Source organism: Sinohyriopsis cumingii, chromosome 11, assembly GCF_028554795.1.
Source record: "Sinohyriopsis cumingii isolate HCF-2022 chromosome 11, ASM2855479v2, whole genome shotgun sequence".
Lineage (NCBI taxonomy): Eukaryota > Metazoa > Mollusca > Bivalvia > Unionida > Unionidae > Sinohyriopsis > Sinohyriopsis cumingii.
Window position 1 is genome coordinate 30,545,103 of NC_142971.1, and position 21,018 is coordinate 30,566,120.

The 21,018-nt window shown below is 33.9% G+C and overlaps 1 protein-coding gene across 1 annotated transcript in view; it reads left to right on the forward strand.

Annotated features, from left to right (window-relative positions):
• LOC149787843 (MAP kinase-activated protein kinase 2-like) overlaps positions 1-21,018 on the forward strand; it is a 38,366-nt gene that overhangs the window by 2,943 nt on the left and 14,405 nt on the right. The window contains exons 2-7 of the mRNA XM_089974062.1: positions 4,195-4,334; positions 6,942-7,006; positions 8,215-8,294; positions 9,064-9,190; positions 14,900-14,975; positions 15,381-15,505. Coding sequence (XP_089830188.1) covers positions 4,195-4,334; positions 6,942-7,006; positions 8,215-8,294; positions 9,064-9,190; positions 14,900-14,975; positions 15,381-15,505 — 613 coding nt within the window. The remainder of the gene's footprint in view (positions 1-4,194; positions 4,335-6,941; positions 7,007-8,214; positions 8,295-9,063; positions 9,191-14,899; positions 14,976-15,380; positions 15,506-21,018) is intronic.

Sequence of the window (21,018 nt, forward strand, 5' to 3'; positions counted from 1 at the left end):
GCAGGACTAGTAGATTTCTGAATCTACTAGTTCTTCTGGTGACAAAGAAATTTATGTTAAATATTCTAGACTTGGCTTGCACTTGCAATAAGTGTGAATCCTGATGATTTTGGGGTCAAAAGTTCAAAATTAATTTTCACTGTGACTGAAGGAAGAAAAATGGTTTCTGTCAAAGAAAAATTTATCATAGATCAAAGCTTCTTTGCAATTTACATAAGATAAGAAAAATAGCTGTTGTTTGGGTCCTAAGGTCAAGTTAGGCCAAAGTTTGTGTAGGCTTACACTTAAGTTTATTTTGGGTCAAAAGGACCAAGTCATCGTGGCTGAAAGAAAACTGCATTTTACAGAATAACTCTTGTTCTAGAGTTAGCTCCTTGACCAAACTTTGTGGATGGCTTATACTTAGGTTAGTAAAGAAACCTGTAGAGTCTGTGGTTTAAAGGTTGGGTCACGATCATGGTTAAGTCTAATAAGAAAATAATGATTTCTTGAAGACCATGTAGCTTGACTAAATGTTGAGGTCATTGGTCGGTAATGTTTGGAGACGACCATGTTGTCCTAGTGCCTACATAAAATACTGTAATGTGGGACAGATGCGTCATATGCCCTTCATGGTATTTTTGTACTTAATTGAGCTTATGAAGACAGTGTCTTGTACATATACAACTGAATTTTGACATGAATTTTTATTTTGTTACTTTTCATTAAGCAAACTAATACTCGGCTTGATTACGTTGATTTTAGGATGAAGCATCATGACTTGGGGTTTTTATGTCGGTGATGGTTTGTTTTGTATGATAACCAGGGTTTTCATTCAGAACCATCTGGTGACTGAATATTTTGTTTCAAACTGCTTCCTGGCCAGTTCAGACTGAAACATCTTTAAAATTGTAAGGAATAAACTAAAGTTAAAAACAAAACATTAAAAGAAAAACAAAACCTGGACTTGAAAAATGTTCGTAGATCTTACATTTTATGTTTTGAAAAATAAAACACTTGTATTTCAGAAATCTAATTTGTATCTATCATCAGTCTTTGTTCTCCATTTCAGTAGAATCGGAATTTGTCAATCAGTGTACATATATTTACATACTAAAATAGAACAATTGCAAAGCAGCTGGCACCAATCAGCAGTCCCCATTTTCATTGAATAGAAAAATGGTAAATTATTGATCGATAAAGTACTCATCAATTTATAGACTCATTGCTACACATTTATACGTGCACTTTCTGGTTTAGTCTGAAGTCACATTATATGAATATCCAGTCAATCTTGATGGTGATGGGGCCATCACTGCAGCTATTGATATGGCAGTTAAAAGGTTAAGCTTGGAAGGTTTTGATGATGATGATGAACATGACGAGTTGGATTGGTAGAATGCAGCTGTTAAAATCACTGAATGATAACTCGAGTGTTAATGGCTATATAACATTTAATATGTTTTTAGTTCTCATTCTGTATATGTATGTGCTGTACAACTAACTTGCTTTTTTCATGGATGGCCGTTGCATATCATGAATATTACAGTAATATCAAAACAAATTCAGGTGAATTTTACTCCATTACAGATGAGATTGGACATCTGTGTTCCAATTATATGAAATAAAAAATGAGATTTAAATATTTTTGTATCTTCAAATTAAACTTTCCATAACAAAAATAAAATTTATATGAACCTACCTACACCAACTGTTGTTTCTGGTGCTTTGTTTGAATATGTTGTATCAATAATTGGATATAATGAAGTCTGGAGAAAAAGTGTCCCTTTTCCTTAGAAAATTTTCATAAAAATGCACCCAGATGTGTTCAAAATGCAGGATGTTTCATTGTTTTGAAAAAAATAATGTGTAGGAGGGCATGCCCCCAAAACCCCTAGCATTTTGTGCATTTGGTGCTCACCAAAGTTTGGCCTCTTCAGATTGGTTTTGGGTCTCCATATTTTTCTTAATGAAAACCCTGATGATAACACATATAGGTATGAATCAATTTTTAGAAAAGCCAGCTTGTGGATATGAAGAATATATTGAATGAAGTCTGTTCAGTAACTTTACTTTTTAGCTCACTTGGCTGCTGTAGGGACAAATGGTATGGTCATTTGTCCATCACCAATTGTGCATTGTCCATTCACAATTACTTTTTATGTCTCCTCATAAACTGTTTGACAATTTGCACATTATTTTATATCTGGCATCAAGGCATTTCATATTTGTTCATTGGCTGATAATCCATTATCTGGTATGGCTGCCATTATTTGCTTAACAGGATTTGATCAAATGTGACATTATCTGAGCATAGATGGCTGTCAGATTTTCAATAATGATGCCAGTACTTACTGGCTTTAAGATTTGTACAAACTCGTGATCAAATATGACCACATTACTGAAAGTATAAAAACCTTTCATTGAACTCTTCTTATCAACAGCCCAATAGAAGATTTTGCCAATTGTGGCATAAATTGCTATTGATTATGTAAGAATAATGCTGATCTGCCATTAAACATGGACACCATTACTATCAATAGAAAAACCACAGACTGATTTCTTAAAAACAGCTTGATGGAACACGATAAAATTTGACAGAAAATATCCTGATACAGATGTCTTTAAAATTTGTAAAAAAAATGATGTTACTCCATGTTGACTTTAAAATTTATACAAGTGAGCCTCTCAAAATATGCATGGTTTCTGGTTGGCTGACCATCCCTGTTTCTCATTGCCGACCTTAGCTACTTTTCCGACCATGGTAAAAAAAGACCCACCAAATAATAATAAAAAGTCACTGAAATTGATTTGTTCATCTAATTGGGCTAGTTTAGCCCCTCAATTTAAACTGCAATATGAAGCACTTAGTACATTATTTGTACTAATCATAATAATAATAATGTTTTTAAAAAAAAATACCAACCCTAATTTTAAAACCAGTATAATAGGAAATACATTTTTTTGGCCTGATGCCAGTCCAAAATCAAGTATGGTCACTATTACTAAAAATAGAAAAATCCTTAAATGACTTGTTCTAGAAAATCAGCTCAACAGAATTTGACCAAGTTTAACAAGAAACTTGCTTAGATAGATTTCAGTTTGGACTATGACGCAGATATGCCATCATATATTACCACCATTGTAACAGTTAGAAAAGTCTTTAAACCAGCCTCTACCAATAAGCAGATGATGAAGTGCGTATTTATTCATTCTCGTGTTGTCATTTTTTTAAATGGAGATTGTGATCTGTCTTTCCAGCAGTCATATTAACTTGATCTCCTAAACCACTGACTCTAAACATGGTACATAGCTACATATGGTGAGCTCCAGAACATCCAATAGCCCTATGACCAGGGCTCTTTAAATCATTGTAGAACTACTCCTTTCCCCTTTTCTGTAATGGTGCACACTTTGGTGTATCATGAAAGATATTGATATCACTGAGCATATAACTTGGGTTTTACCTAATGATGCATAAATATGGCATGTGGCAATAGCAAGTTGAAATAGCAGTTTCAGTACGGTGTTGAAATAATAGTGAAAACGTATGGCTGTTTCAGGTACTTGGAATTGGAATTGGGGCTGCCACTATTGGAATTTGAGCCAGAGCTAGTGATTTTTTCAAGTCATTTGCACTGAGCTTGTGATTTTTTCAAGTCACTTGCACTGAGCCTGTGGTTTTTGAAGAAAAAATATTCTTTGAGCACTATGATGCGATGATTGTCTTAAGTAGGGTATGATTTTTTTGTCCTCTCCACATGGTTTCCCAGGGAGGGTCCAAAGCCAAATACAAGGCATATAAAAAACTGCAGGTATATTTTATTTATTTAAAATTGAACTTTACAATTGCATTTGTAGTTTGACCCATTGATTTATTGGTTTTGAATTATGACCATATGGTCACTATAGCTTAGGGTAGGGTGGGTGCAAATCGGAGTCTGAAGTGGAGGGAAAACTATTTCATAGTAAACTAAAGGAAAATTTTAAATTGCATCTAATACTATGTGCCCATTATTAAAAGTACCTTCCCTAGGTCCCAGGTATGTTTACTGGAACAGTCAGATTTCATTATTTAAAACAATTTTTGAATTTAATCCGCATGCAATATTATATGGTAAATTTTACCCCAATGTTGAGCATGTTCATATTACTTCTTCACCTTAAATTATAGATATTCTGTGAAAATAAAATAAAATGTCTTTGTCATTTCAGGTTTTAAGAGATGTACCAAAAGCTAGAAGAGAAATTGATTTACATTGGAGAGCATCTGGATGCAGGCATATTGTTAAGATTGTTGATGTTTTTGAAAATGTGTATGGTGGTCAGAAATGTCTTTTAGTGGTTATGGAATGGTGAGTTTACTTCTAAATTTTAAAAAATAATACACACACAGACTTTTTGTATGACTCTATGGTTTTGTAATTAATTTTGAGATTATTAAATACCAGGGATAAGGTAGGCCATTTATAGATGGTAGTCGATTCATTTTTCTGTTATCTCCTTCTCAAAACTGTATTGGGGTCACTTAGTGCTCCAGAACCATGATAGTCCTACCTTCCCCGTGAGTTACTTGACAAAGGAGACTTAATTTATATTTTTATTAACTGTATATAAAGGTCTAAAATAGGTAGATTCATATGTAGGGCACTATTTTGGATGGATATTAGTCCATGGACATCAGCCAGTTACAGAGAGTTGTTGTCCTTCATCTGAGTTTACCAGTGGTGACAAATTCAAAGGCACCATGACAGGAAGCCACAAACTTGGATATAAAATGCACTGGAATGTATTATTACATAAACAAATCCTTTGCTCATATTGATAAACCACCCAAAAAGTGCATTGTTATATCATAATCCGCTTATGCTGATGTCTGGCCTTAGTAACATATACCGTAATATAACTACCTGACTAGCTACAACTGATACCTCAGAAAGTGGGAATGGGAACAGTTATAATCGACCAGATGACAGAAATATATTTTTGTTTTTGAAAAATGTGCCCAGAAAAATAGTTTTGCTGAAACTTCATATAAAACTTACTACCTTTGAAGCGCTGATCATTCTGTGTGTGTGTGTGTGTGTGTGTATATATATATATATATATATATATATATATATATTCTCAATGTTCTACCTTTATTTGATGTTGACCTAGCAATAACAAACAGGCATTTGTTTGGTCCATCAAGTAAGGTCTTTAGTGGCGCCTTCAATAACACATGCAACAAACTTAAATAAAAGCATTGTTTCTTTTTTCATGGTGATTGGAACATATTTATTTGTGTCATGAAAGTTTCCTGTAGATGCTTAAGATTGCTATCAATATCTGGCAGTCAAGTTAAATGAAGGTGGGACATCACACAAGAATGTATATTAAACTTTATAATTTGTTCATGTTTTCATTTCCCTATGAATAGCCTCATTCCCTTGGTAGCCTTGGCATGATGGTAGTTATCTGTGGCTGACCAAAGTCTAGGCCAATTTAGGTACATGTACATGTAGCATATAAACAACTATACAGCCACATGATAATAAGATAATGAATATCAGAGTGAATTGTTTCATGAAACGTGTTTGTTGACAGTGGGATATAGATCAAACGAGGAATGCCATTTCTTATATAGACGTGTTGCATTTTTTAATGGGGTTGGACTGATGCATGAATTTTCTATGATCTGATCTAATACTTGTGTATATCATATGAGATTTTTTTTTTCTTCTGTGTAAATCCCCTGACAACAGGTCACCAAAAATGTTTTCACTTGTATGCAAAATTTCACCATCACCAGACCCCACCCCCAACCCCGTCTAAACATCCGCTTATGTCGGGAATATTACCTTGGGCCCAAGATTGTTGAGATAAACAGATAGTACTGTATTATGAAAATAGTGAAAAAAAATTGAAAATCGCAACAAAATATTGAGGTTGGCGAGTTTTTGGGGTGACAGCTTTTTTAAAGCCAGCACCAAACGTGCATATAGCAGTGTTTCCCTCTAGTTGTTGAGGTCAGCTATTGTATAATTACTTTAACAGTGGATCAGTAGTGTTTGTTTATTAGCATCTGAAGTGTGTCTTGATTTATACAGTTGCTGTTTACACCTATGTTCATAGGTGCCATTTACTATGTTTAATCTGTGTTTCATTACACAATTTTAAGTGAGAGCAAGGGACAGCTGTATTACTATTCATTAAAATATAACTTGAAACATCTCGAACAAGGTTACAAGACCGTTTAAAAATTCAGAATACTTAAGAGTGTTTTTGTTGAGTTCATTTTTAGTCTGTTTCCTTTTTATTTCAACTCCACTAGAGGACAACTGATTTGTAATCAAAGACTCAAAAGCCAAAACAACCACATTTGATCCCTTTATTACTTATAATACTTTTAAAAAACATCCCACACTGGGCCTCAGCTCTCCAGATGACAACAATAAAAGTAATCAGTTAACAGCTTGTCAGCATGATCTTAGTTTTCTCAGGCAAATTAGATTTTGTTGACACCCCTGATGGGCACCTCATTTAGAATTATAGGAAGGGTCCAATCTGAAATTTATGGGGCCCCATGTATTAGGTTGTCAGATATTTTGAGCACTGCTGTATTACAGATGCTGTGGATCTTTGCCACTCTTCATCTTTTCTCATGTTATGATATTTCTTTAGTAGTTTATTTCAGAATTATTCCACATTCAAAAAGAGAAAGGAAATAAAAGACTACATTATTCTCCGAAACAGAAAGCTGGTTTCTTGACTTTATAAACAGGATGATTCATTATCATTATTCTTCCATTTAGGGAATTGCAGAATGTCAAAATCATTGAAGATGCATTTGCAATAATAGTAGTAGTAGCCAATTATATGAAAAGCAGTGTTGTTGAATATAATTTAAAGAGCTATTTTATTTAACTTAATACCTTATAATTAATTCCTGAGTTTTTGTTTTTTAATGTTTTTTTCAGCATGGAGGGTGGAGAGCTCTTTAGCCGGATTCAGGAACGAGCCGACTCAGCATTTACAGAGAGAGGTAATGTGAAGGGAATTGTAAACATGCAACCAAAGAGTCTTTTTTTATATTCAGATACATTAGCTTTTCCAAATATATTCTTTTACTACCACACAGATCCAACCCTCCCAAAAACCCAGAAAGATGCTAAACCTTTCTTTTGGATTTTTTTAGCAACGTAAATCCTCAAATGTGATCAGCTTGCCAAAGCAGAAGTTAGATGAGAGTGGTGTCCTCTTTGATAATAGTATTGGCATCAAATGCAGTAATTCATTAGCCACTAATTCTGCTTGTGCTTAGCCACAATGCTCTTTTGATCCAAGTGACCCTGAAGCTTCTCATACCATTACAGTCACTAATCTTTCATCCATGTCCAGAGAAACCTCTACTTCATGCAAGGCTCTAGTCCAGCAGGCCTTGCACTGAAAAAACTTACAATCTTCATTTTGTGGTGTCATGCAAATGAGGTCACACCACTGTCAGCATCCATTCCCCAGCGGGTCAACTTGATTCTTTTTCTCTTTGAATGTATGAAGCTAACACCAATAACTATTAAGGATATTGCACCATGATTATGGTCATCTTGGCATTAATCCCAGGAAAAATCTCTCAGACTTAAAAAAAGAAATTCTTTCAAGAAACTGTACATAAGAATTTCACCAAACAATATTTTGTTCGCTTCTAATGTTTTTAAAAATTAATTGACAGCATGGTCTTACTATCTTTAAAATATACAGTATCTAATTGACTAGCATAAAGCTCACTTTTGAAGTTTTATTTGATCCAGTCTGTAAATGAGTATTTTTTTAAAAACATTTTGGCCTAGTTTACATATTTTGTTTTTAAGGTGTTGTGCTGTGACACATTATAGTTGAAAACACAAAGAATATATATAATGCCCATATTATAGTCTTTGAGGCATCGTTCACTCATCCGGGTTTTGATCAGTCGAGACAGTAAGCTTTTACACAGCAATTGTCACATGCTTTGTGGCTGTAGAATGAATAAACAGTTCAGAAAATATGATGACCAAAGAAATTCATGGGATAATTATGGGGACCTTATGTCCAATTTTTGACACATCAAGTTAGCAAGCGGTCATTCAAGAGTTTTGAGCTCATTTGTCAGATATATCTGGCAAGTATTTCAATGTTAGGACTTATATTGATATATGTTTTTCAAGAAATGATTTCTTATAATGCATAAAATTATATTTTTTTATCTTTCAGAGGCAGCAGCTATTATATACCAAATTGCCATAGCAATCAACTATTTACATTCCATGAATATTGCACACCGAGATCTTAAGGTAAGAGTAAACTTGTATCAGATTTTATATATTGATATACAGGCACATAGATTTTAAGTGTGCTCAAAAGAATTAAAGTTACTAGAACAACTTTGTTATCTTAAAATTTTGTGTCTTTTCTTTACCATTTTAGGAAGAAATAGGGTCTTCACTCTATATTTTTTAAGTGCAGATATACACATACATATAACTGGTGACCTTTTTATATAAAACATGGACTATCAGTGGCTGTTTGTGTCATTAAGTGGTTTTTCACCCAAAAATTGACTTTTTCTTTGAAAAGATACCTTTTGTTGAAAAAATGTACTACTTTATGTAAAACCATTCAGTAATAACATTAACAGCCATTGATAATGGACTTGACTGAGCACGTCGGAAAAAAGTGCTGGCAAATCAATAAATTGCAGTAGTATATGTATATGAGGCAAAACTTGTGAAGTTTTGGGCTCTCTCTCACTCTAGCTCTCTAAATACATATACCTTTAGTCTCAAGCTGATGTCATACATTTTCATGAGTGTAAACACATCTAAATAAGACAAGTGCTGCAGTTATGCACAAACTAGCATCACTTGACTATTGTCAGTTTGGGCGGCACTAGCAGATGTGCCATCAGTTATTGATTTAGCTTTGTGTAAGTATCCATTGGCATTTCCTTGTTGGAAAGTTTAGAATATCTGTCTTGGGAAGGTAGAAAATAGAAAGTCAGTGGAAGAACATAATATAATTTTTATGCTCTGTATATTTTCATGTTCTTGTTTCATTTTTCAGCCTGAAAACTTACTTTACACATCAAAAAGACCTGATGCAAATCTGAAACTGACAGACTTTGGTTTTGCTAAAGAAATCAGCTCGCTAAAATCATTACAGACCCCTTGCTATACTCCTTATTATGTTGGTAAGAGTCATTTATATAATTTTCTAACTTTCCATCATTCATTTTCTCTCCCACTTCTGCTTCCTCTGTTTTAAATTATGGAATAGTCCAAACTTTAAGTTGGGGTAGGGGATCTTGAGTCATTTTGTATGGATTAATTTTTTCTCATTGATGGCACATACCAAATAATACAACTGTATTCAGGTACTAATAATTGCCAGAAGCTAGATATATTTGTTATGTTGTGATAGTAGTAAGGCCATATGGCAAAGAGAAATTATGATATGACCCTGTACCCATTGTACATTGTCCATCTGTTACTACTCAGGAGTCATCTTTCTGATCCCATTTCAGTCCAACTTGGAATATGGGTTTGTGTCAGAAAATAGGACAAGTTCAGTAATGAGTACAATCCATGCCTATTATGAAAGTGATCTTGCATCCTTTAGGCCAACCTTGTTTCAGGGCTTCAGATTAGGATTTTTTAAACTTCCCCATAGGATCACCTCATTAACATAGTTACTGATCCTGCCTAGATTTCACTGATCCTATGAAAATATAAACGGAAGTCAGTTCAGTTTCTAATACAACATATTTAACAAGCAAGACTCGTTGAAATTTTGAAAGTTCATATTAATTTTTTGTATCCAGTTCATCATCCGATCTGGGTCAAAAACCTAGTCTGTGACAATCTGTTTCTTGGTTGAGAAGCATGCTGCAGCTAGCTTGTACTTAATGTGTTATAATCCTTAATGTCCATTGAGTTAAAAATCACCATCACTGTTTTGTAGGACAACAGTTATGTGTACTTCTGAGTGAATACATCTTAATCATGATTGCTTATGTGCTGTCTCTTCTATGTTGTCATGACTTATGTGCATAAGTGTACAATATCAGAAAAGAACAGATTAGTTCCAAAAGATCCTGAAGGAAAACCAACTTTGTTTTTATTTTGATTGTTTTTATTTTCGGTATTCATTTTTGACATACATAAATGCCCCAGTAGTCATATTCACTCTGAAATAGATTGGAAGTGATCAGGTTGAGAAGACACAAAAGCAAAATTGGCATTAGGGTACTTTAATCATAAAGGGAGGAAGGCTTGGAATGTCTCCTGTGGTGGTTTAAGTTACTGGTGGCTTAATATGCAGATAGTTTAAGACAGCAGATTTTGAACCATGTCAGTTGTTACATTATTTTCATTTGGAGTACAGAAGGATGTTATCATGACTTTCCCTTCTTTTGCTGTTAGAATCAAGTGCTTGTGGCATTTTCCCCACATTTCTGGTAATTTCTTACTCTCTTTTAATAATATTTAAGATCATGGTCACTTTTGTCGTCATCTAAATTTTTTAATGTTTTGATGGCAACATTGCATCTTGCAAATACTTTCACTTTATTTTTCAAATATGACCATTAGATGGCACCATATGGCTGCTATTGTGCTCAAGTGCCATAAAACTTTTACGTACATACATACTTTCCAGTCATCACTGAACTGTGCATATAATGTTTATCAACATTGATTGAAATATTAAAACATTATTTGGTATAAATCTGGATTGCTTGTTGAGTTGGCCAACATGACATTTTCCAATTGGCCAATGCTCCTTTTTATTATCTGTATTGAAAATCAGTGTTTGATGCCATTAAACAAGCTAGTTTCATATGCATGAAGGCTGTTCTGATTATAATGGCATTAATTTACTTGATCCATGGAATAACACCTATTTCTGTCCTGATATTTATTGTAGCTCATCAAGTGCGGGATGTTCGAAGGTATTTTTTTCACAGAATCAATGACCTCATGTTAGCAGATTAGCATTAATTTCCAGCCCTGTTGTTATCTTTTTGCACGCCATATTTTTTATCCATTTTGATTAAACTTGGAACATGCGCTTATATAATTAAAACATCCGACAAGGTTGATAATAATTTAGATCCACGCATGCTAATAAGGTGATCTTGCATCTGATAAGCTGAGTTTATTACCCCTTTTGAAGCCGTATTTCTATTTTGAATTTGATCAGACTTTCAATATTGGTTTATATTGTCAAGATCATGGATGGGGCTGATAATGTTCAAGATCTATATATATATTATTGCAACTCTATGGTCTTAAACTAAGTGAAAACCAGCAAGTTCTGTACAATTTGACACATAATTTATTTCCCTTGAATACAGATTGAAAATTTGAAATTAACTTACAGTCTTGTGAAATAAATCTCAAATAGTCCTAAAATTTAATCACAAGTCCAAATGTATGAATTTACAACTGAATTCAAGTGGTATTACAATTAAATTCCTATATTGAATGTGTTGATGTGCCTGTAGTCTTGAATATACTAATGAGCTTGTAGTATGGTGATGTGCTAACAGTCTTTTGATGTATCAAAATAATATAATCCAAAAATGTTCTTATATGAATTCAATGTAATTCCAAAGTAAAGTTTCTGTCCAAGAATACTGTTGAGTACTTTGTAATTCCAAGTGAATAATAATTTGAATAAATAAATCCACCCTAGTGAAAAACTGAACACAAAAATAATTCTGATTCTGCTTCAAGATGTTAAAGCAAGAATAAGTTATTTCACAAATAAACAACATTGTATTAAAAGCTAAGGCACAAAAATAGTCAAACATTTATTTCTAGAATATTTTAAGTTGTCAAGAAGACGAGGTCTATTGCTAAAATTATAAAAAAGAACATCAGGCTGACCATGTATTTCCATAGGGAGTACCATTGTTCTAGACTTGGCTTTAAGATAAACATGTTTACTTCCATTGATAATGATCGCAATATGTAACCCATGCTCAGAGAGAAATATTAACTATATATTATTTGTTTACAAAATAAAAGTTACTGGTCAGGTACACAATGAACTTGATTTTGGGCAAGGTCAGGTCGAAAACAATTATTCTTTATGTATAATTTATGAGAAATAAAATAACAAATACAAATTATATATATATATATATATAATGGAGGTTGTCTTGCAGCAAAGCTTGTTGTTAGCCCTCTGGAGGCTATATTTCTTGTCTGATTTTGATCATAATTATGCTTCTGTCATTGTGAAATAGTGTACATAGGCTGTGTTCATACAATACCACATTAGCCTTCTTAGTGAATTGATCAGGAATTAGGTAAGAAAGGTGAGCAACATCAGGCTGACGAACTACTAACTTGTTTTTTTGTTCTACTTGTCATAGACCAGAAGAGCTTACATAATGGTTTTTCACCTGTCATTGCATTAACACAAACTTGTTATCACTACTTCTACTTTTAATATTGCCATAAATCTTTAAACAATGTGTTCTGATGGTCCAATTGGTCCTGAATGAAAATGGTGCCACTCAGACATCCAATATGACCACCACAGGAGCCATCATGAACGTCTTTTTATCACTACTCCTCCAAAATGGATAGTCATATCAGCATGAGGTATTCACTAAAAGACTTCTTTTGATGTCGAGGTTTGTTCTAAATTAAAATGGTGCTGATCTGAAATCAAGTATGGCCAATATGGCAGCCATTTTGAAAATCTTATTGTTACTTCTCCTGAATGGGATGTCATTTTGACATGGAGTTTTCACCAGAAGACTTCTTACAATGTCTAACTGTACTTAAATGGAACTGTTACTAATATAATGTTTAATATGGTTGCCACTGCTGTTATCTTGATAATTTTGTTATCACTACCTTACCTGAATGGATTATGATATCAGCATGAAGTTTTTACTAAAAGACATTTCTAGTTGGTCCTAAATGAAATGATGCCACTCAGATATCCATTATGGCTGTCACAATGGCCATCTGGAAAATCTTGTTATTGCTGCTTCTAGAAAGGCTGGTCATATTGAAATTATGCTTTCATCAGAGAACTTCTTAGACCTGCCAACTCTTACGATTTTGCCGTAAGTCTTAAGACAGTTACCCTTAAAATATGGACTTACGGGCATACAAGCAAAAACTGCAGAAAATGATAGTTGCTGAAATATCCGGATAATTGGTTCATCCATGTTTGATATGGGTCCGGGTTTCATATTAGGATTAGTGAAATCAGTAAGGGAACCAGACTAATTTTACAGCAGCACCCTAAATGCTTTAAACTGCACCTATTTGTTCATGCACATTATCTGCATGATCAAACTGTTGATTATTAAAAAAAATTAAATGGCATCCAGAAAGTAATGCATGTTTAAGACAAAAGAGGGGAAAAAGCTTCTAAAAAGTGTTAAAAATTAACACAGAAGAATAAAAAGGAGTATTCAGATGCTTGTGAATAAAAGCTGGAAAGGACACAATTTCATTTATTGGACATCATGTGCCAGTTTGAGTATGTCTCATGGTGGGAGATATGATTGCCGTCGTCATGTGAAATGGAAAAAGAATTTCCTAGAATTACGTCAAGTTGAGGGATAGTAAAAAGCCATTGAGTTGCATAGGGTTCGGAACTAAAGTCTGTGCAACTGTACTAGTGGTAAATAAAGTCTACGCGTACTTTACAAACTTTTCAGTTGAACATAATGTTTTTTGTTGCTGCATTGAACTTTTAATTATGTTTTCCAGCTTTTCAGTAGTAGTTATTGATATTTTGTTACACCTTACTGAAAACTGGTCAATCTTACGGAAGAAAATCAACTGCCTTACTGAGACAGACTCGTCAGGGTTGGCAGGTCTGCTTCTTATGATGTCTGATTGGTCTGAAATGGAAATGGTGCACATTTAATATCCAATATTGCCATAATGGTAGCCAGCTTAAAAATCTTGTTCACTGTTATGGATCACTGCCATCTCACCTCTGTCTGCTTGGGTTCAAGCCATAGACTAGGCCAATGTTGATAGGTGAGAAAGCTTGACAGTAGCTTCCTGTAGGTTGATGGTTCTCTCTGGTGTTTTCCCAGGTTCTTCCTCCACTAGTTATACTGGCCACCATGCATAGCCTATCTTGTGCTGAAAAAATGGCATTAAACCCCCGTAACAACAACAAGAACAAAAAGTCAAATCAACGTGGGGATTTCACCAGAAGACTTAATATTATGTCTTGTTGGTCCTAAAGTAAAAAGATGCTGATCTGATGTTCTTTCTCAACCAAATACTGACTTGTTCCATGGTCTGAAAAAATGTAACCGCCTTTGCTTTCACTATTTGATTACATTCAGTTCTTTTTACAGTGTGCATTGTATCAGACCCACATTATGCAAACTACATCTCATGAGACTACAATTAATGTGGCCACAGAATTTGTACTTTAATTTTGTAAGGAGATTTATTCAGAAATCTGCTAGTTTTCCCCAACCTATTTATAGCTGTCCAGTGAGAACATTTTATAGTACATGTCCAATCCAAGTGATTGACAAGGAGATACCCTTGACTGCCAACAGTAGTCTTCAATGATTATGACAAAGTGACAATGCTTATTAATTATGCCTTTAGGTAAAATAAACATGGTATAATGTTAACGAAGATAGTTTACTTAGGGTTGTCTTATTACAATTCTACATCTTATTTTTTGTGTGTGAAATGATCAATTAACTTACATAAGGCAAGTGAGCAATATCAGGCCCACATTGGCTTGTTTAAATAATGCTTATGGGGTAGTTGACAACAATAAAATTATGGGATTCTGGATGCATCATGGAAGGTGGGTTTGGTGTCAGAAGTTTTTAAAAGGTTTAAATTTTTAATTGCCATTTTTCATTTTCATTCTTTTTGTGTTTGTTTTTCAGCACCTGAAGTGCTAGGTCCAGAAAAGTACGACATGTCATGTGATATGTGGTCACTAGGTGTCATTATGTATATATTGTAAGTATGTTATTATTAGAGTATATGTAGAATTTATAATGAAAATTGAGCTAATAGAACTCTAATGATTTAAACTCTTTAATTACTTGAAACAAATGTAGAGTAGATATTTTGTAGGCAGTAGTTTTTGTCTAAAACAAATTTGCTTTTACAAAAATGTGCAGTTGAGTTTGTATAGTGTTGAATGTCCATATATTTGTACTGAGGTACAGATCAGTGCTGAATAGAAAAATTGCTAATAAAATCTAACAGCCAAATAATAAATTATCATCATTTAACATTGTGACTTTGAAGCAATATAAATATTACTTCCCTATCCCATCCTGCTTTTGCTCTTGTACAAGGAGCAGAACTGTGGCTATGCATTATTGCTTGTGATGTATTATCTACAATTTTAATTTGCAGGTTATGTGGCTATCCTCCATTCTACAGTAATCATGGAGCAGCTATTTCCCCTGGTATGAAAAAGAGGATACGCAATGGACAGTACGAGTTTCCTAACCCTGAGTGGAACCGAGTCTCCAAGGATGGTACAGTATTTTTCTACAGTCTTAATCATTTATGTAGCCAAACACATCTGCCCTAGCGATTTAGTTCATAGCTTTGAAGCTTTGTTGTCATACATTGGTTCATATTTAGATCTCTTTTCCTTTTTTCTCTCTTGTTGTCCATCTCAAAATGGGAAGGAGGAGAAAATATAGGGATCATATGGCAGACATTTGCCAGAGCTTGAGGCAAGACTTTGAACCTGAGGGTTTTATTTCCTTCCTGATACTGGATACTAATTAGGTGATCTTGCATCGGATTAGCTGAGCTTGTTGCCCTTCTGAAGGTTGTTTTTCTGATCTGATTAATCACACTTCGAATATATGATCATATCATTAAGATTTCAGATGAGTTTGAAAATGAGTGAGATTATTGCTTCCTTATTAGATGACTGTCATCTGATTGGCAGAGCATGTTACCCAACTGGAAGTGACATTTCTGATTTATTTTCATCAGGCTTGAAATATGGGCTGTTAATATCAAGATCTTGGGCAGTTTTCATAGTGAGCATGATCCATGTATATGGATGTAGAAATTTTCTATCTGAATGACTGGGCTCATTATTACTGTAAAAGCCTAATTCTGATCTGATTTTGGTAACAGTTGGAATAAGGACATGTGTCACCAAGATCTTGAACAATATCAAACTTGATCAGGATCCATGGATATCAATGACGTTACTTGGCATCAGATGAGCTTGTTGCTTTGCTTGAAGTCCTATTTTGGATCTGATTTTGATAATGCTTCAAATATAGTCTGTAATAATTGGATACTTTCATCAGAATGGTTGAACTTGTTACCTCTCTAGATCAAGAGAATATATTTCTTATCCAGTGTGTATATATATATATATATATTTATACCACATACATTAAAAATAACATGGCGTTTAAAGTGTTGGTATAAAGCAAATTGATATACCAGTACTGTTGGTATATCAAATTGTGATCCATCCATGGCGCAGTGATACAAATGTATAAACATTCTTTCAAATGCAGGCCTATAGATCAATGATGAATTTCTAATCATTCATTAATCAAAAATGACATACGAAAATAACGATAAAAAGTATTTATAGTCCCTGTTTTCTAAATTAAATTAAAATGGTACACAATTTCATCAGAATCCTTTCTTTTTTCCATTCCCCTCTCCCCTCTCATGCATAAGGGACAAAGTAAGCAAAAATCTGGAGTGAGAGAGGAAAACATATTGTGCTGGACAGAAACATTAAAACTGAACTTGTAACAAGTAACCTACAGTAATCTGGTTCATCGTAACGGTATGTTTATGCTTTCTTTGGGATCTGTCTACAGTGTTCATATTATCATTGATACATAGCTGCAATAGCCAGTTGACACAAGGCCTGTATCTTAAATTTGTTGCTTGCAAGGCACACATACTGCAGTGTATTTAATGCTTTGTTGTTGTTGTTTCTTAAACCTATATACATAGCTGTCAACCCTCACGATTTTGGCGTGAATTTCACGACTTTTTCAGCAATTCACTGATTCACGCCACAAGCAAAAAATTCACGAATTCTCCAATTCTGAATTATTTTAAATCTTTAAAAAAAAAAACGATTTCCCGTTAAGCGCTAGTCGTGATATTGGCAGTTGCTGAAACGGTCCAGTACTGCTGGTCGCACTATTAGTAGAACTACAGCCGATTGGTACAATTGGCCCGGTAGCAAGCATTTTAGCCTTTTTAATCTATATGTATAAGAGTAGTTTTACAAATGCTTTAGAGAGAAACTGGGGCCTAACCTGAATTTTGCTCTGCGCATGCGTCACCAACACTGATTATTCAAATTCATACCGTAAGGCATCGCATGTAAGATCTCGAAAATGGCTTTACCACCAAGGAAAAAGAAATGTATTCCTAAAAAAAAAAAGGTGCGTTTAATTTGGTATATACCAAAAATTGGCCGTGCATTTTGCCATTAAATATTGGTATACATCATGCTTTTTGCACACAGTGTGCCACAAATGTAGTATTGGGCATGGTGGCAGAGACAATGTGAGGAAGCACATTGGTTGCAGAAAACACGTAGAAGTTGGGAAAATTAAAAATTTGCCGATTTCAGCTCTGGAATATTTTAAGCCATCAACGGAAGACCACTGAAGCATTATTTGTGAGTTTTCTTGTTGAACACAATCTATCTATATCAGCTGGAGACCATGCTAAACATTTGTTCCAACAAATGTTCCCGGACTTGAAGATCGCTTCCAAATTTTCCTTTGGAAGAACCATAAGTGCTGCAGCACCTGTGCATTTCTCACAGCAACAGAGACAGTGAAAAAGTATTTTCTCTAGTGAGGTAAATTAAGACAGACTATAGGGCCTCCTTACTTCATATAATTTATCAGCAATTTTAGTCACCAAGATCAACCAGCAGGCAAGAAGCCTGAACTGTTTTGAAAACAAATTTATGATCAAGCAGTTGCGGAAGTTCAAGTCTGAGACAGAATCATGTCTTGATAAATAATCACAAGAACAAGTGAAGTTTATGAATACCATAATAAATAGAAATGCATGTATGTAGTGTTTTAGTTTTATATTGCGATCTCAGTATAGTGTAGTATTGACGGTCAGAGTGGATGGAGTTATTGTCATGGTAGTTTTCACTAATTCATGTCCAAACTAATTTTTATCCCTATTTTCACTAATGGTGAGCCCGAAAGGTTGGCAGCTATGTATATAATGTTCTAAAAATCAGTTATTAAATTATTAAATATAAAAATGTCCAAATGGTCGGCCCCCCATCTCTGGATTACCATAACTAGATGCAGGTGAAAATCCATGAAAATACGAGCATTGGGGATTTTCGCTTGTGTCATACGATGATGTCCCAGGACCTATAAAATGATGGTAAAGTTCAGCCTCCAAAGGGGGGTGGGATTTTATAGTTTTTAGAAATGTTAATTAAAGCAGAATAATGACTTAGATGAACTGTCAATATATTAAAATATTTTAATTACCTCATGTTGGTTCGTCATTTCACTTAGTTTCTGTTCCACGCTGAAAGTTCAGGTTCAGTGTACAAGAAGCTAACCCATATTTCTTGTTTAAGTCATGAGTGTCTTTTCATGTTTAAGTCATGAGTGTGTAAATGTGAATAAAAATAGAAACTCAAAAAGAAAACAATCAACTTATCAATTTGCATATGTGATTGTGAACAAGAAAAATCAGTGAACTGCATTTTTATAGTCGGGGACACACAGGGATGTGAGTTCATTCACTTAGTCAACACACAGTTGCCAGGAGCATATCGTAACTCCATTCAAAGTGCAAATATGTGTATTTGTATGTGTTATAAATAAAGTATTTATATAGTATGTACGCTGTATCACTGATATACTACTTGTATAAATTTTTCATTAAAAAGAAACTCGGCAAGCATTGTTTCCTTTTATCCTTTTGATAAAACATTTATACATCTCATGGTATGTCATTGATGCAGCATACATACTATATATATATATATATATATATATATATATATATATATATATATATATATATATATATATGGATGGGTTTGTATCATCATGACTTCAATTATGAGCAAGATACTCTGCATATTAATTATGCCATTATCTTTTGAATAAATTGGTATCAGGAAATAGTAAAGTAGGTAAATTCAGCATGACATGAAAGTTACGAAGATAGTTGACATATTTTGTTTACTTAAAATGCTATATAACTATCTTTAGTGAAATGGTTAACTGTTAATTTGTATCAGCTAGGCAAGTGAAATCAAGTCCATCAGCGCGTCTTTTTTTTAGCTTCCACTGCCATAAGACCAAATCAGTTTATGGTGTGGCCATGTGTCCACCATATGTCCATCAACATTTGCACTCAGAAGATCATATTTTTGATATGGTTTTATTCGGACTTGGAATATATGCTATTGATTATCATCTTGGACAAGTTTAGTAATAATCCATGCAAATAAAGTTATCTTGCATCTGATTTTTTTTTTTTTTACCAGTCTTGAGTATATCTGATCTTGTTTTTATTATACTTGAGATATATTTGTGCAATGTTGGATTTGAACTATAGTGATTACACTACTTCAGGGGTTATTTAAATGACAAAATGTATGTAAAGACCACTTTGGAGGTGATTTTTCCTATGTGAATAACACAAGTTCATTCAGGAAGATATTACAGTAGATTCATAGAAGGAAAATATTTGTATGAATGTTGAGTCATAAAGTCTGGGCTGACTACTTCAAAAAGAGACACAAGTGAGACTCCAAAGCAAAAGATTTTCAAGGTGTCACAACTAAGGGACAAATTTTCAACCACATTGGGTTGATAATTATCCATGTTCAATGACTCAGAAGGAAAGATGTTTTGTAGTTCTGAACATACCAGGCCTATTCAGCACAGTATATGCATGGCACGAGTCAGCATGTGCAGAAAATCCCGTAAGTTCCTGACATGCCACTAGGAAAGGCCATTTTCAAACTAAACGTGAAAAAATTGAAACCAGAAAGTCAAGAGCTCTTGTTATCCTATCCTACATGGCAGCCCATTATGGAAAACCATCTTCAGATGGAATTGCTGTGTACCCTCCAGGAGAAGAACAGTGTTGAACTTAATGCCAATTCCAGTAGTAGACTCAGGACACGAGACTTTGATCTGTCAACTGAACAGGTTTTTACAGAAGTAAGGGACAGTCTTCGTGAATTTTAGTTTTCAAAATTGCCCTTTTGCTGATGGAAGTATTATTGCTGTTGTATTGGAGCAAGCAATAGTGTATATAAGAATACCCTGAGAATGGAAAACTGAACAAAATTAAGCCCTTTGAAGAAAAATGTTTTAAATATTTATTTTGTTCTTTCTGTGGATTAAAGTGCATACATCTCATTGAATTTAGGTAAGTGAAGAAGTGGATGAGAAAAATTGATTTGACCTGGATCTTACATCAGTTTGGCTGAATTTGTTACTGCTGTAAAGATGTTGTTTTAAAACTTTAATTTGTGCAGTGGGTTTTATTATGAGCAAGATCTGCAGATAATAATGAAATTCAATGCATTTAAAAATTGTTCTCAAATCGTGTGCAATTGAAACAATTTTTTGTTGCTTTTAAAATAACTGTTTTCTCTTGTTCTCTACAAGTAAGACAATTAACCCATGATATTTACTAATGAGATTACATGATTGAGGTTACAGCAGTTCTTCCATTTAAATGATTATGAAAACCAGATACAACAAATAAAGCTGGTAATGCAAGATGTGTATTTTCAATAGAACAATTTACACAAATTTGTGCACTAGTACACCTTAAGGACACAAATAATCTGTCATTTATAGCTGAAGGATCAGAATTTCTTTACACAATTGTGTATGTTTGTTTGCAATTAGTTGTGGTTTTTATTTGTAATATTGATTTTGCTCCTATAAGAACATACGTTTTGTAAAAAATTATATCATTTATTTGCAGAGAATTATTTTGAAGAACTTTTGCCACATTTTGTTTGAAATTATTA